The sequence below is a fragment of the Chiloscyllium punctatum genome, chromosome 1 (genome assembly GCF_047496795.1).
Source record: "Chiloscyllium punctatum isolate Juve2018m chromosome 1, sChiPun1.3, whole genome shotgun sequence".
In the NCBI taxonomy this organism is placed as follows: domain Eukaryota; kingdom Metazoa; phylum Chordata; class Chondrichthyes; order Orectolobiformes; family Hemiscylliidae; genus Chiloscyllium; species Chiloscyllium punctatum.
The window spans coordinates 40,118,515-40,136,660 of record NC_092739.1 but is presented as its reverse complement, the minus strand read 5'-3'; the positions used below and the strand labels follow the sequence as shown (position 1 = coordinate 40,136,660).

Genomic DNA, 18,146 nt, shown 5'->3' with positions numbered 1-18,146 from the left:
ATTAAAACAACATCAGAGCCCTGGTCAGGCATGTAGTTTGTATGACTAATGGTAACCTTCCTCAGACTGTAACATTGTCACAGCTTAAACTTGGGTCAGATAATATTAAGGTTGATGTTGAAACTCAATGGAATGATCATCCACTGGGAGAACAATACAAGAGAAAGAAGTACCTGGCAAGAAATCCCAGGCAGTGTTGTTTCTTTTGAAAAGCAAAGAATATAGTCAGCTAAGAACAAAAGGTAAGCTAGGAAGACCAGACAATCCTATCAAAAGGAAATAGTTGTTATGCTCATGTAATTGTGCCTGTGAATTTATGAAAAAATGGATACTCTACTTTTAAAAAAGCTGAATTGAAAATGAACAAGTTACCTTTAAGCAAGATGAAGTCAAGGGAGTCAGCTAATCTCCATTCTGAGCCAATATATATAAAACTACCCAAGGGTGGGGATAAAAACCAAAAGAACTGTAGATAATGTATATCAGAAACAAAAGCAGGAGTTGCTGGAAAAGCTCAGCAGATCTGGCAGCATCTGTGAAGAGAAATTGGTGTTATCGTTTTGGGTCTGCTGTCCCTTCCTCAACTGGTGGAGCTAGCCTGTTTGGCTGGACAGGAAGTTAAAATGTAAACAATTATTTTGGGACGTTCCAACGGAGAAACATTTTAAAAGAGAACGAATATTTCCTGTGGATTTATTATTTGCAACAATAAGTTTCTGATTTTTCTCCAGTTGGGCATAGGTTTAAGATGAGAGAGTAAAGATTCAAAAGGGACGTTTTTGCACAGAGGATTGTGCGTCTATGGAACAAGCTGCCAGAGGAAGTGGTAGAGGTCGGTATAATTCCAACATTTGGATTGGTACATGGATAGGAAAGATTTAGACTTGGCCCATCGCAGGCAAATACAACTAATTTAGATTTGGAAACTTGGTAGTCATGGATGAGTTAGGCCAAATGGCCTGTTTCCATGCTATATGATTAAAGCTGTAGTCCAAACCTTGATGGCAACTGATGACAACCCAGACTTTGCGGCTAAAGGGATCACCAAAGTTGTATAGTAAACTGACAAAATTCAACTATGAGGATAAATGTTATTCATTTGCATCTTGAAAGCACTTAAAAACCAGTTAGTTTAGGAACAAAGGGGCCGCAGGAGACAATATCCCAACCAGCAAAGGACAATATCCTGTCTAGCAGGCAAAGAGGTGATGTTAAACTTGTACTTGCAAGTTTTACAGAATCATACCATTTCTTCATTAGAGGGTTTGGGTCACTGGGGGATGTGCATGGAGTTCAGGGGTGAATCTGGTGAGGTCACTTTTTTTATTGTTAGCTGGGAGTTTAGATGAGCTTTATATTCCTCTAACTTGGGACTATTCAAATTTTTCACCTCTAATCCAAAGTTGGGGACTTTTACAGAGGATGCCATATGTCTGACAGTTGTTCATTAGAAGTTTGAACTTCTTGAGTACCTTTAATTGGGTTAGATGGTTCGAGACTTCCACAAGATCTTGAAACTTGACTCCTGTTTCCACTTCAGCAATTGTCTCCTTACCAGGAGATTTGGCCCTCCTGTCTTAGGGTTCAGTTTAATGTTGCATACTAATCTTTACTCGTAGCTCTCTTGCATCCTGTATTAGCTTTTCAACTTCTTATGCATTACTTGATCTGATATTCTGACTTATTTACCACGTCTTGCTTCTGATCTGTATAATAAGCATTCTTTCTCTGTTTTAGTTCTATTTTAGTATCCCATGTCAGGCATAGCATTTATTATTTGGATGCTCTTCAAAGGAAGGTGAAGAACTGAATAATTGTTCTAACTATAATATAAGAAATATCATCAAATGGCAACCACATGCATGTACAGAAATATTGTACATCTGTGAAAAAAGTTAGTGTGGGTAGAGTATGAGTAAAAGTAGTGTGATATTGTTTTAGCATTAACATGTGGTGTCTTTTCTTTTAATGAAAGACCATTGATGCCCTATTGAACTAATAGTAACATAAATAGAATGAACAGATGAAATTACAGACTTGAAAATAAGTGGATCCCAATGGAGACTTTTTTGATACCTTCACGCTACCTAACCTTCCTGGTGAAAAGGGAGGCTGGCAACCATCATAATTCCACGCCCTTGCCAAGGTTGCTATCTAACAACTTTTGAGGAGCTATTCTTTGAGATTTTCTTTCCTTTTGGGAGTTTGATAGAATCTGCTAGAGTTTATCCATTTATGTTTCCAAATGAAGTTACCACCTCAGAAATTGTGACTCCATACCTGCATCTGTCAGACAATAATGCAGATCAGTGACACTTAGGTTTTGACATTTCATTTAAATATTTTCCTATTGGAAAATGAAAAGGCATATAGGTTTCTGGTGTGCATTTTGTTTGTCATAACCACATCAGATATGTGAGCAAACCACCTTCCAGAAAATTAAAGTTGTGATGTCAGTACATTGGTTTTATGCTGCCCTCTGTTCAATGCTGTACTATAATAGAACAACAAAATACTTCACTATTTATTCTTTCCCATAAAGGTTCAATATTTTTATCCTTATGTTACTTTAAAATCTTGTGCTGCAGTTAATTTGCCTAAGTCTGTGTACAGCAAAGCACTGTATAATTGTGGTGTTTTATTTCTAGAATTTGTATTTGTGGTGTTTTTGACAGTATAAATCATTTTTGTCAGTGTAATTATCAAACTGTTGGGTCATCCTGTGTCCAGTTTTTAATATATTCCTTGCCACGGTATGTCTATTTATGATTTTCTTCTGTCAACAGAGGCAGCTAGTCGTGCCATTGTCCAATTTCTGGAGATTAATCAAAGTGAAGAATCAAGCAGAGGCTGGATGCTTCTCACTACAATCAATTTACTTGCATCTTCTGGGCAGGTTAGTTGAAACGAAACCTTAGGCATGCTCGGTGTATTAGCTAGCATGGCTGGGTCTTCAAAGTGTTTCAATTAAGTACAAATCCTACAAAATTGTATTCATTGTTTGCTAACTCCTGAACGTGTACAGTATTGTGGTTTGCTTGATAGGTATTTGCAATTCCATTATTTTGAAGCTGAATTACAAAATATCATTTCATGTTATATTGTTTTACTCTGAGTTAAGTTTTGTTTTTATAGTGAGATCTCTAACTTAATGTTGAGACAAAATGGGAAACAATATCTTATCTTGTATTTGTCTTTCTACTCCTGTTCTCTTTAAATTTTGTTGTGTCCAATCAATTCTTTCAAGTTACGGTCCATTCTTTTTTATGCATTCTCACACCATTGCTTGCATGGTATCTTTGAGGGTGCTGAGCTGCCACGCTCCAGCAAAACTTAATGGGAACTTTGCTGTCCATTAATCTTTAACTCTTTATGCCTCATTGTTTTAAATTTGTTCTCTGTCACCTATCTTGAATTTTTATTTTCATCTGAGTGAATTACTTTTTTTTTAAATTAGTGAAAAGCACATTTGTTTTGAGCTAAATCTGTATCACATTGCACTGAATTAAAACTACAATAGCCGTGATTTGTGAATTATTACGAAGGTGTTTTTTTTTCCCCAAGCTCAACTTTCTTAACAGACTTCATGCATGGAATGTTGTCCTACTCAGAAAGGGAAGGTTTTGCATTCATATTGATGTGTAATCTTAGTGTACAACCCATCTTCAAAATTACAATCTGGAGTCAGTTGGGCCTGGGTTGAATGGATATTGAAGAAAAAGACCTGCACCAAGGCAGCTTTGGCAGTTCTGATGTCTGGAGACAATAGGGAACTTTAGTGATACACCGCAAGAGTAGTGCTGAAAGAATATTCTTGATGACGGGGAGGTCCGGAACCAGGGGTCACAATCTAAAGTTACAGACTGAGATGAAGAGTAATTTCTTACCCAGAGTGCTGAACCTGTGGAATTTCCTACCACAGAGCAATTGAGGCCAAAGCATAATATGATTTCAAGAAGAAAGTAGATCTACCACTTATGGCTTAAGAGATCAACAGATATGGGGAAAGCATGAATATGCTATTGAACATATTAGCCATGATCATCATGATTAGAGGAGTAGGCTTGAAGGGCCGAATGGGTTACTTGTGCCCCTATTTTCTATGTTTTTGTGAAGTGGTGGGAATTAACAGTAAAACAAAAGTTAATTGTACTCAGTGTTTCACAGATATGTAATATCAGATTGAAGACCTGTGGTTTGAAAGTGAGAATGGTGTAAACCTTAAGAGGATAAAGACTGAAATGAGCTGACCTTTGACAGCTGAAATTTGATGTGGAGAGGTGTGAAATGATGCATTTTGACAAGAAGGATGAAGAGAAACCATATGAAATAAAGGGTACAATTGTAAAAGAAATGCAGAAGCAGAGAGATCTGAGTATGTGTATAAATACTGAATGTGGCAGGGCAGGCTGCGAAATTGGTTGATAATTCATTCGTGATTCTGTGCAGGGGCAATTGTGCACGCAAGGCAACTACTTTCCATTTGTAGGAATGATTTATAGATGAATGTGATGGGAATGACATCATGCAATGCTGGTCAAAGTCGGAAGTCTCATGATACCAGATAATCCAATAGGTTTATTTGAAATTGCAAGCTTTTGGAGTGCTGCTTCTTCGTTGGTTGAAGTGAGAAAGAGTGCATATTCTCAGCCTGTGCTTAGACCACAACTATGAGACAATGCAACGGAACTATAGCACCTACATGCACATTAAGAACAGGAAACTTAAGAAGCTCAACATCACCAACAGTAGTAACTAAGCCATTCCCTGTACCACGGTGAAACTGGTACCTCTAGAGGGAAGCCCATCATCAACTTGTCTGACCTCGCCCTTCAACCAGACAAAATAGAAGTTCTTAGCTGAGGTCTCAATTTCTGCCCCACTACCAAAACTGATCCCGTTGGTTTCGTGGCAGACACTGAGGAATTCATCAGGCAAATGAGGCTCCAGTAATTCTTCTACAAACCCCAAGATGTCAGCAGTAAGCCCAATGAGACAACCGGTGAACTGGAACAGTTGGCACAGAGATCCACAGTATAACAACCAAAGAAGAAAGAGTCGAATTGGACCCCTCTGGAAGGTTGCTGCTCTAGGCCCGATATGTATGCTTGAACTGGCATCAGCACCAGATTTGTCAGCCACGCCCAGAACATCACCCAAGCAAAAGCAATTCCTTCAGTGCTTTCAAGACCAACTGAAACATGGTCATCAAGCCATCAGACAAAGGAGGAGCCATCGTCATGCAGAATATAAATAACGGACTACCGCAAAGAAGCATACTGAAACTGAATGACCAGGAACACTAGATAATTACCTGCCGATCAAACCAAAGAACACACCCGATAACTCAGCAGACTGATCAAGACCTTTTAGCCAGACCTTCAGAGTATCTTACGTGCTCTCATCCCACGTACTTCTTGCATAGGAGACTATTACTGCCTTCAGAAGAAAGCCAATACACCTTGTTTCAGGCAATGGAACCCTGTATGAGAACCTTTGTCTATGTTAATGGCATCTTGAAACCCAATCTACAAGGAACTCCCTTGCGTTTCTATTGCAACACCACAGACTTCTTATAGAAACTCAGAATTCAGCTGACGAAGCTAGTGATTTCAAATAAACCTGTTGGACTGTGACCTGGTGTCGAGTGACTTATGATTTTGTCTAACAGTCCAACACCAGCACCTCCACATCTTGCTATTATGGTTGAAGAGGTATCAATGAAAATATACCCTAATTGATTGAACTCCTAACAAAGTAGGCATAAAGATATCGAGGGCTGAAACTGCACATTTCTTTAAAAATGAAAGGGGAAATGAAAAGGCAACTGAGATTCTGAATGTTATACAAATTGGCATTAAATGTAAAACCAGGATTAAGGGTTTGGGGTGGTGAGAGAGATGCGATGGATGTTGGTGAGGGATTCCAAGTAAAGATTTTTGTTTTGAAAACAAACAAGTGGTTAAAAAGTCCTGATACAAAGCATTTTTCACATCTTGTCAATTCTGCAAAAATATCCATTAACTAAATATTTTTGTTTTCTGTCCCTTGGCCAGCCATCTATTAATTTAGTTCTACTTTAAATACCACAAACAAAATTATGAAAATCAAGAAAGGTAGTTGAGTTGGAGAAAAATAGAATTTGGTTTGCTTTTTTGCATATTGTTAACTTTATTTGAATGAATTGCTTGACTGAAGGGAGGATACTTCCCCAACCAAAGAGAAAATCAAATGACAAGTGGAATCTTTTCTAATATACACTTAGTATATAATAGAAATAATAGTTTTCCTAAAATGGGAATTTTTTTTATTTCAACCTTTTTAATCAGCATGTTTTTCAGTGTTTTTAGCTGGAAAGGGGTGGTTGTGTTGGAGGTATAAATTTGCAATAAAGTTGCCTTCATGCGAAAGAGGTAGATGTTGAGAGACCATGATTAGTGCCAGAAATCTGTTGTCAGAAACTAACCTTGGAAGTGAGGCATAGATAACTTCTCCACTGGAGCTTCTATCAATTACAAAGTATGAGCTTTAATTTTTTTTAAGAAGATTTTTGCAATAGATGGGTTGTTGAATGAGAACCATGTCCAGTGGGTGACCAGCAAGAGACAATTCATTCATGTTCAGTCCAATTTAGTTGTTCTTCTCCTTAAAATGGAATACTATCTGTTTGACCCATGTGATAGTTGATGAACGAACAGACTCCTTTGAGTGAATTAAGTGGATGAGACCTTAGACCTATGACTTGGTTGAGTGCTTTTAGCTTTATTGCTTGATTTTCTGATTTTCTGCCAGATCACAATGCTATTAAATGTGAATTAAAAATCTTTTTTTTTGTTTCATTAATAACAGAAGACTGTGGACTATATGACTACAATGTCTTTGCCTTCCACTCTGGTTAAATGCCTCTATCTATTCTTCGATCTCCCACATGTGCCTGATGCACCTGGAGGGGCACAGACAGATTTACCACTTAGTGAACGGCGGGCACTGTTGCAGAAGGTGTTTGTACAGGTGAAAAATGATTGTGTTTGAATCTACTTAGCATTTTTCCCGATACTCCGTCATGACGTAGTCACTGTAAATGGTTTCACCCATTGCTAAGCTAGCTATCCATCAGCTCTGTACTTAACAAATTAAGAGGCGCTCACAGGAGGGAATTGCTCTGCTCACACCATGTTAACTCAGTGCTATTACAATTACGCAGCTCTTCATAGATTTTTTTTTCTCTGCCTGATTGCTTTTTACTACTCATCTCAAAAGAGAAATCTTTTCATTAAGACGTTCCATGTCGGAGAAGGCTCCAGGCCAATCCATATTCAACAGCCTGCTCTGAAACCTTTGCTTACACTTTGACAGCAAACTTATCCACAGCAGCTGAGGCAATCCATTGCATTCTCATACTTTAAATAAAATGAGTTGGGAGACCATGTTGAGGCTGTACAGGATGTTGGGTAGGGCACTTTTGGAATACTGTGTTCAATTCTGGTATCCTGCTACAGGAAGGATGTTGTGAAACTTGAAAGGGTTCAGAAAAGATCTGCAAGAATGTTGCCAGGGTTGGAGGGTTTGAGTTGTAGGGAGAGGCTGGATTTGGCTCTGGGTATTTTCCCTGGACCATCGGAGGTCGAGGGGTGACCTTTTTATAGAAGTCTATAAAACCATAAGGAGCATAACCAAGGTCTTTTTCCCAGGATAGCAGAGCACAAAACCAGAGGCATAGATTTAAAGTGAGTGCGGAAAGATATAAAAGGGACCTAAGGGACAACTTCTTCACGCAGAGTTAGTGCGTGTATTGAAAGAGTTGTCAGGAGGAAGTGGTCAAGTCTACTACAATTACAATATTTAAAAGGCATCTGGAAGGGTTGACTTGGGAAGGTTTAGAGGGCAATCGATCAAATGCTGGCAAATGGGACTAAATTAATCTAGGGTATCTAGTCAGCACAGATGAGTTGGAGTGTAGGGTCTGTTTCCATGCTGAACACCTCTAGGACCCTAAGACGACCTACAATTGTCATTATAGAAAAGGTCATTTCATCCTGAGGTTTTTTAAGAATTTCAGGATCCATTTCTACAAATTTGCCAAAAAAGTTTCCTGGGGTTCTGCTCTATGTACCAAGTTTTGTTGAAATTCATACATTAGATTTTGAGATGTATTGCTTACAGACTAACACAAATTATTACCCCCTATTCAACTTCAGTTGTGGAGGTCATTAACAGTCTGATCTGAGTTGAACAGTCGTCTTTAATTGATTTTGTTTTAAAAGAAAGGTCATGTTCAACTTGCAACATAATTCTGTCTCTCTCTTCATAACTGCTGCCAAATCTGTTAAGTTCCTGCAGCAATTTGTTTTTATTTCAGATTCCGAGCTTTTCAATATTGCGTTTTTGATTCTTAAGTGAGGGTTGCACCACAATAATGACTGACTGACTTATGTGGCATAATCAACACAATGAGACCTCCCAAGACACTTCATAGAAGTGTTATGAAACAAGGTTTGGTTCTGAGCCACATAAAGGAAGATTGGGTTGAATTTTGTGGATGGTTGAGTTTCCTGCTCAACCATTAGAAAAGCCAGCATAAAGGAGGACTGCAATGAATTAAAGGGGAATACAAGATAGAGATATAAAAAGACATAAGGGAGTTTCAGAGCTTGGGGCTAAGGTAACTGAAAGCACAGCTATGAACGGTAGAGCAATTATGAAAGGGAATGTACAAGAGGCCTAAATTAGAGGGATATGTTTGAGTCTGGGTTGCAGGCGATTGCATCAACATTGGGGCAAGACAATGGAGGGACTTCAAACAAACATGAGAATTGTAAAATTAAGATAGCTTAGCCATGAGTGAACAGGGTGATGGAGGAGTACTACATGCTGTGAGTTGAGAGGAGCAACAGAGTTTTGAATATCCTCAACTTTATGGAGGGTAGAAAGTCTTAGACCAGCCAGAAGTGCAATGTATTTAAATCTGGAGTTGACAAAAGCACCAATGGGATTTTCAGTAGCAGATAAACTGAGGATGGTCATTTGGTGGATGTTAGAGGTAGAAATTGGTTGTCTTAGTGATGGCACAGATTCGAGGTTGAAATGCATCTCAGGATCCAATAGGATACCAGTTAGAAATAAGCATGAGAATCGCAAGATTACCATGTGCTTTATCTATTTTAAATGCATTTCCATGCTAAACACGATGTCGTGCTCTAATTTTCTAATGTTGTATTAGGGAAGCTAAATGGATTGACATGAATCAAAGATAGAAAATGTGATGATTACACTGGTTCTAATATCTCAAAATCATCTGAGAATTTGCTATTGTTTTGGATAGTGATGTGTAAATTGGTTTCTCCCCTTAAACTTTAAATGCATCTATTTATGAACCCAACAAAGGTCAGCCAAGTTTTCAGAAAGCTTTGGAACCACCAAAAATTATCGTCAATCTATATTTGAGAAAGATTTATACCATCATTTTGGTGTAGACGTGAATCTCAGTCAGAGGTGGAAGTAGCAGTACTAACCATTTCCACACCACCACCAGTGCAGTCCAGTTTTGCACCTTAAGTGAAACTGATTATTTTTCCACAGAATCGTGTAGAAGGTTTAAATCGTGTTCAAACAATATTTGTATTTGCAGCAGTTCTTCAATCAGCATTACCAGTGACAATCTCCTGCTTTTTCTTCATACGCTTGCACACTACTTCTATGCAAATAATCATCAACTTCTCTCTTGAATGCCTCAATTTCTTGGGAAAGTTTGAAGAGCTAGCGCTCATCAATGTGCTACATTTCCAGGTGTTTCTCCTGTTCAAAATAATGTAGAATAGCATTTTTTGTTAACTGAATAATTCCTGCATTGATAGAATCAAAAAAATATTGAATCTGCTTATAACTTCAAAGGTATCTGGGGAACAATTATGACTGAAAGTAGGCACTGCTGGCTCGATTTTTATCTGAGATCTCACTAAATCAGTTAGTTTGTGTTTTGGTCAAACCTATCATTTCAACACTGCTGCAGCGCCTGGAATACTATCAACCTTAGTCCAAAATGAGTGCTGCTAATTATTGAAGTAATAGCAAATTGTGTTTTATTAATGACTGTGGTGTGACTTGAATAAAGGTATAATTTTTAAAAATCCCATGATTGTGAGTGATAATTTGATGACTGCTGAATTACTCAGCTTTTCAGCATTCATAAAGCAATTGTTCTGAACACTTGTATGAAGGTTGACAATGACCAACATTATATAAAATTCAGTTTTATAATATTTTTAGAATACTGTGTACAATTCTGGTAGCCTTTCTCTAGGAAACTTGTTAAACCTGAGAGGATGCTGAAAAGATTTACAAGGATGTTGCTGGGACTGAAGGGTTTCAGTTGTAGGGAGAGGCTGAATTGGTGAGGGCTTTTTTCCCTGGAATGTTGGAGGCTGTAGGGTGACCTTCTAGAGGTTTAGAAAATCATGAGGGGCATAGATAGGATCAGTGATCAAGGTCTTTTTCCTGTGTGTAGGGTTGGGGGTGAGTAGGGAAGACTCCAAAAGTAGAGGACATTGGTTTCAGCTGAGCAGGGGAAAATTTAAAAAGGAATGAAGGGGTAACTTTTTCACGCAGAGGGTGGTGTGTGTACGGACTGAGCTGCCAGAGGAAGTATGTAAACCGGTGTAATTACAATGTTTAAAAGGTATCTGGATGGCTATATGAATAGGAAGGGTCTACAGGGATATGGGCCAAATGCTATTAAATGGGACTATGTCAGATTGGGATGTCTGGTTGGCACAGACCAAAATTGGACTGAAGGGTCTGTTTCTGTGCTGTATGACTTTAAATGGCCACTAATTTGACATTTTAGTTTGTAACTTATTTTTTACTGTTAGATTTTGGTGAAACTTTGCAAGTATGTGTCACCAGCAGAAGAGCTAGCCCAGAAAGATGACCTCCAGCTTCTGTTCAGTGCTATAACCTCTTGGTGTCCTCCACATAATATCCTCTGGAGAAAAAGTGCAGGAGAAGTACTAATGACCATATCTCGCCATGGACTCAGTCTCAATGTTGTCAAGTATATACATGGTAGGTACTTGCAACTTCCTTGTTGTACATTGCAATTGCTTTTCTGCTGACAGCAAGAGTTTTGACTGTCAAAAATCTTTTAAAATTTTCAGAAGAAAGCCATTTAACATGCTAGTGCCACAAGCCATTTAGAGCTGTTTATGTTAATTTTATTCCATTGCTTTTTCTCATTGACTGTTAACTGATCTTTTTCTTAAATATTATAATTTACTAAGTTTCAGTTGCTGCTTGAAATACTTTCTATCTTGGACGACCGTGTGCATAAGAAAAGTCTTTAATTTCCTCCTTTACGCTCCTATTGATAATTCTTTCTGAGAATTGTGCTTACTGTTAGATTATAAGACCATAAGACATAGGAGTGGAAGTAAGGCCATTCAGCCCATCGAGTCCACTCCGCCATTTAATCATGGCTGATGGGCATTTCAACTCCACTTACCAGCATTCTCCCCGTAGTCCTTAATTCCTTGTGACATCAAGAATTTATCAATCTCTGCCTTGAAGACATTTAATGTCCCGGCCTCCACTGCACTCCGTGGCAATGAATTCCACAGGCCCACCACTCTCTGGCTGAAGAAATGTCTCCACATTTCTTTTCTGAGTTTACCCCATCTAATTCTAAGGCTGTGCCCACGGGTCTTAGTCTGTTCGCCTAACGGAAACAATTTCTTAGCGTCCACCTTTTCCAAGCCATGTATTATCTTGTAAGTTTCTATTAGATTTCCCCTGAACCTTCTAAACTCTAATGAATACAACCCCAGGATCCTCAACCGTTCCTCATATGTTAGACCTGCCATTCTAGGGATCATCCATGTGAATCTCCGCTGGACGGACACCAGTGCCAGTATGTCCTTCCTGAGGTGTGAGGCCCAAAACTGGACACAGTACTCCAAATAGGGCCTAACCAGAGCTTTATAAAAGGCTCAGTAGCACATCGCTGCTTTTATATTCCAACTCTCTTGAGATAAATGACAACGTTGCATTCGCTTTCTTAGTCATGGATTCAACCTGCATGTTTACCTTTAGAGAATCCTTGACTAGCACTCCCAGATCCCTTTGTACTTTGGCTTTATGAATTTTCTCACCGTTTAGAAAGTAGTCCATACTTATATTCTTTTTTCCAATGTGCAAGACCTCACATTTGCTCGCGTTGAATTTCATCAGCCATTTCCTGGACCACTCTCCCAAACTGTCTAGATCCTTCTGCAGTCTCCCCCCTTTCTCAGTACTACCTGCCTGTCCACCTAACTTCGTATCGTCGGCAAACTTTGCTAGAAGGCCCCCATTCCCTTCATCCAGATCATTAATATATAACGTGAACAGCTGCGGCCCCAACACTGAACCCTGCGGGACACCGCTTGTCACTGGCTGCCATTCCGAAAAAGAACCTTTTATCCCAACTGTCTGCCTTCTGTCAGACAGCCGATCCTTAATCCATACCAGTAGCTGACCTTGAACACCATGGACCCTCACCTTACTCAGCAGCCTCCCGTGTGGCACCTTATCAAAGGCCTTGTGGAAGTCTAGATAGACCACATCCACTGGGTTTCCCTGGTCTAACCTACTTGTCACGTCTTCAAAGAATTCCAACAGTTTTGTCAGGCATGACCTCCCCTTACTAAATCCATGTTGACTTGTTCTAATCCGACCCTGCTCTTCCAAGAATATAGAAACCTCATCCTTAATGATGGATTCTAGAATTTTACCAACAACTGAGGTTAGGCAAATTGGCCTATAATTTTCCATCTTTTGTCTTGATCCTTTCGTGAACAAGAGGATTACAACAGCGATCTTCCAATCTTCCGGAACTTTCCCTGACTCCAGTGACTTTTGAAAGATCTCAACCAACGCCACCGCTATTTCCTCAGCCACCTCCCTCAGAACTCTAGGATGTAGCCCATCGGGGCCAGGAGATTTGTCAATTTTAAGACCTTTTAGCTTTTCTAGCACTACCTCTTTCGTAATGGCAACCATACTCAACTCAGCCCCCTGACTCCCCTTTAATTGTTGGGATATTGCTCATGTCTTCCACTGTGAAGACTGACGCAAAGTACTTATTAAGTTCTCCAGCAATTTCCTTATCTCCCATCACTAGTCTTCCAGCATCAGTTTGAAGTGGCCCAATGTCTACTTTTGCCTGTCATTTGTTTCTTATAGTAAAAGTTTCTTTCAATACATCATTTCTAATATTACTGGCTAGCCTACCTTCATATTTGATCCTCTCCTGATTATCTTGATTATCTTGAACTATTCTTTGCTGCAATAGATATGAAATGTTTAACTTAAAAGTTAGCATAAAATATTGTTTTTGAACAACTTGGCAAACATAAGAAATTTAGTCTTCAGGTAATACTGACTATATTTGTCGTCAGGAATTCTTCGAGACTTGTGATGCAGAAGTATACAGCTCAAGCCTGCTCCACTATTCAGTAAGATCACAGCTGACCTGTTTTTAACCTCAAATCCACAATCCTGCCTATTCCTGATATATTTCCAACCTTGTTCAACAAGAATCTATCTACCTCTACCTTAAAAAAAAAAAATTCGAGGTCCTCTTACATCCTCTTGGCAGGGTGAGAGTTCTGAAGACTTGCAACCCTCTGGGAGAAAAAGTCTTTTTTTAAAATGTGACCCCTAGTTCTCTATTCTTCCCTAAGAGGAAATATTCACTGCCCATCTACATTGTCAGGACCCCTCAGGATTTTGTGTTTCATTTAAGTCGCTGCTTCCTCTTTTAACTCCAGCTGGCACAAGTTGGTTGTCCAGTCTTTCCTCGTAGGTCAGCCTGCCCATCTCCGGTTTTAGTTTAGGCAGCCTTCTCTGAGCTGCCTCCAGCGCATTTATGTCTTTCCTTAAATAAGATGACATTACAGCACAGTACTCCAGATGCAGTCTTACCAGTGCCCTGTGCAATGAAGTAGAACCTTTCTACCGTTATATTCCGTTCCCCTACAAGAAATGATAACATTCTGTTCACTTTCTTAATTACTTTCTATTCTACATAGTAGCCTTTTGTGTTTCAGGCATAAGGGGACACAGATTCATCTACATCTTGAAGCTCTGGAATCTTATACCATTTTGATAACATGATTTTTTTTTTATTCTTCCGGCCAAAACTAGGCAGCTTCACATTCTCTCACATTATACCTCCACTTGTCACATCTTTGGCAACTCACTTAATCTACCTACATCGTTTGGCAATGCCTTTGTTTCTCTTCAACTGTACTTTTCTACCTATCTTACTGTCGTTGACCAATTAGCAACTGTACCTTTTTTGTTTCTTCATCTGAATCATTTATATAAATTGTAAACAGCCAAGGTTCCAGCACTGATCCTTAGGGCACACCATTTGTTACATGTTGCTGAACCAATCTGAACAACAACTATTTACACAGACACACTGCTTTCTGTTTGCCAGCCAACCTTCTGTTCCTACCAGTATGCTTCACCCTACATTATGGGTTTTTTTTCCATAATCTCTGATCTGGCCTTCTATCAAATGCCTTCTGGAAACTTAAGTACACTTAATTCACCAGTTTCCCTTTATCAGCAGCATATCTTTTGAAAGAACTCAGATTGGTTAATTTTTATTTCCTGTTTACAAAATAATACCAACTGCTTTATCGCGTTGAATGTATCAAAGTGTCCTGCTATAACTTTAATGGTAGCTTTGGGCATTTTCCCTATGATAGATGTTATGCTGACTGGTCTTTAGTTTCCTGCTTTCTATCTTCCCTTTTTGAATAAGGGCAGGAGTAAGCAATTCAGCCCCTCAAGTTCTTTGGTACAATCGTGGCTAATCTTATCTTGGTCTCAACTCCACTTTCTTGCTTGCTTTCTATAACCTTCCAACCATGACTAATTTAAAAATCTGCATTTTTCCTCTTTAAATTTACTCAATGTCCTGGCATCCAATGCAGTTGGGAGTAGGGAATTCCTCAGATCTCAGGACCCTTTAAGAGAAGTAGTTTCTCCTCATCTATAGTTTGAATCTGCTACCCCTTATCCTAAAACTGTGATCTGTTATTCTAGATTTTCTAACAAGAGGAAACATCCTTTCCAAGTCTACTTTGTCCCTGTAGCAACTTGTATACCTCAAATGCCTCCTGTTCTTCTACACTCCAGGGTACAGGCCTAAACTGGACATATCTCTTAATAAAACAAACCCATCGCCTTTAGAATCAATGTAGTGAATCTTTTTTGAACTGCCTGCAACGCAACTATGTTCTTCCTCCAGTAAGGGGACCAAAACTGCTACTGCAATTACACTAATGCCTTGCACAGTTAGAACAACATGTTCATACTTTTATATGATATTCCTTTAGAATAAATGCCAAAATTTTATTTGCCCTCCTTATTACCTAGTGGGGGTATAACTGCTTACTAACTTTTTGCAATTCGTGCATGAGAACACCCAGATCCCTCTACACCAAAGCACCCTGAAATTTCTCCCCATTCAATTAATGAGTTGCCTTTATATTCTTCCAACCAAAATGGTTAACCTCACATTTATCCACTAAACTCCACCTGCCAAATTTTGACCCATTCATCTAACATATCCATAATCATTTGTCATTTTCATAATATTTTACTGCTACCTACTTCCCCACCTAGTTTAATTTTATCTGGAAATTTGGCTATTGCACCTTCTATCCCCACGTCCAAGTAATGAATCTAGATTGTAAACAGTTGTGGCCTGTGGGCTGAACATCTTACCATCCAAACTTACGAATTTATCTCTCTTCTCTGCTTTGTGTTGGTTAGCGAATCCTCTATCCAAGCTAATCAATTACCCCACCCTCATGTGACCTTACCTTGTGTATTAACCTTTTGAATGACACCTTATTAAATGTCTTCTGGGAGTTCAGATATACATTTACAGGATCCACATTATCCACTTTGCTTGTTGCATCTTCGAAAAGCTCTAGCAAAGTAGTCACCATAATTTACCTTTCATAAAGCTGTAATGACTCTGATTGTGTTTTGTTGTGGTTCTGTTCGCCGAGCTGGGAATTTGTGTTGCAGACATTTCGTCCCCTGTCTAGGTGACATCCTCCGTGTTTGGGAGCCTCCTGTGAAGCGCTTCTGTGGTGTTTCCTCCGGCATTTATAGTGGCTTGTCTCTGCTGCTTCCGGTTGTCAGTTCCAGCAGCAGCAGAGACAAACCACTATAAATGCCGGAGGAAATATTACAGAAGCGCTTCACAGGAGGCTCCCAAGCACTGAGGATATCACCTAGACAGGGGACGAAATGTCTGCAACACAAATTCCCAGCTCGGCGAACAGAACCACAACAACGAGCACCCGAGCTACAAATCTTCTCAAAGCTTGTGTTTTGACTTTCCAAGTGTCCTGTTACTAGTTCCTTAATAATGGATTTTAACAATTTACCAATGATACATTCAACTAAGTGGGCTGTACTGCCTATTTCTACCTCCCTCCCTTGTTGAATAAGGACGTTATTTTAGCACTTTTGAAACCACTGAAACCTTTCCCACATCCAGGAAATTTTGGAATATTAGTACAGTGGACTTACTATGTCTGCTACCACTTGCATTAAGACCCAAGGATCTAGGCCATTAGGCAACAGTTTGCTCAGTACCTTTTCTCTAGTAGTGATAATTTTCCTACATTCCTGCCTTTCTCTAATCTCTATTATTTGTTACTATTGGGATGGTACTATGTCCTCAACTGTGAAAACTTGAGGCAAACTATTGATTTAGTATCTCTGCCATTTGCGTTCCCTACTATGAATTCCCCAGTCTCATCCTCTGATGGATTAACGTTTACTTACTGTCTGTCTTTTTATAGACATACAGAAGTGTTTGCTATCTGTTTTATATTTTTAGTTTTTTTGCATAATTGAATTTTTCTTTCTTGCTTCTTTTAATAACCCTTTGGTCTTTAAACATTTTCCTAATCTTCTACCCTGCCATTGGTCTTTGCAATAGTGTGTGTCATTAGTTCTTTTCTTTATATTATCTTTAACTTCCTTTCTTATCCCTCTTTTACAATCTTAAATTTGGTATTTTCCAAACTAATGGCACCGTCTTCTCCCAACCTAGGTTATAATGAGGGTCTATCAGGACCTGGGCTTTATCTGCCTGCAGCTTCAACAACTTACCCTGATCACTTTTCTAGTGTTTGTGATTCTCATGAATTCCTCCTTCCATTTATTTCTTGATGTCTCCTGTTCCTGGGATGTTACTTGATTCCTCTCTTGTACTTCATAACATGTTATAGCATTGAAAAGAATATTTTTCGGCCTTTTGTACCAATACAGAATGTGCTGTCCAATTACCCACACTCCCCTGCTTTTTCCTTCTAACCAAGCAATTGTTTCCACATTAAATATTTATCCAGTTGCTTGTTAAAAATCCACTCTGGTCCTCCAACCTTTCGATAGATTTGAGGTCATAATTCACAATATAAAAATAAATTCTCATATTACTTCTGGCTGCTTTGCCAATTACCATAAATCTGTATCCTCTTGCAACTTGCATATCTATTGCAACTTTTCCTCTTTTAACCAGCTCTATTGAATCTCTGAGGCTTCTTTGCATTTAGGAGAACAAACTCATTTTCTCTAGACATTCCACATAACTGAAGATTTTGCATTGCTATTATCCGGTTAATTTCTCCGAAACATAGGAATTATAAGCAAGAATAGGCCATTTAGTTTTTTAGAGCCTGTTTTACCATTTGGTATGATCATGGCTGCTCATCCAAGTTTTCTCACTTCTTTCAGAGCACTGTGTTGTTCTGAATATCCGTATGGGCTTGAGTTATTCCAGTTTCTTTGCGAGATATATCGAACGTTCCTTGTTGCAGTCCTACTTGGGTTCCTCTCCATACCTTTTTTTCTGGTACATTGATAAAATGTTTAGTGCTGTTTCCCTCTCCTTTGAAATTGGAAAGCAGCATCAATTTTGCTTCCAATCTTCATACTTTCCTTTCCACAACTTATCTGGTCCATCTCAGACTCCTCCCTCCCCTTCCCATGACACCTTGGCTTCCAGTACAAGCCCACCATCTCCCATGGTTCCTTGATTGTACATCCTCTCACCCTGCTCTTATTAGGACTCCATT

General features: G+C 39.0%; 1 protein-coding gene across 9 annotated transcripts in view; it reads left to right on the top strand.

Annotated features, from left to right (window-relative positions):
* Window positions 1-18,146, top strand: part of wdfy3 (WD repeat and FYVE domain containing 3) — a 406,146-nt gene that overhangs the window by 108,643 nt on the left and 279,357 nt on the right. For all 9 annotated transcript variants that reach the window (XM_072594588.1, XM_072594809.1, XM_072594597.1 and 6 more), the window contains exons 4-6: window positions 2,787-2,896; window positions 6,850-7,011; window positions 10,869-11,061. In XM_072594588.1, the coding sequence (XP_072450689.1) occupies window positions 2,787-2,896; window positions 6,850-7,011; window positions 10,869-11,061 (465 nt within the window). The remainder of the gene's footprint in view (window positions 1-2,786; window positions 2,897-6,849; window positions 7,012-10,868; window positions 11,062-18,146) is intronic.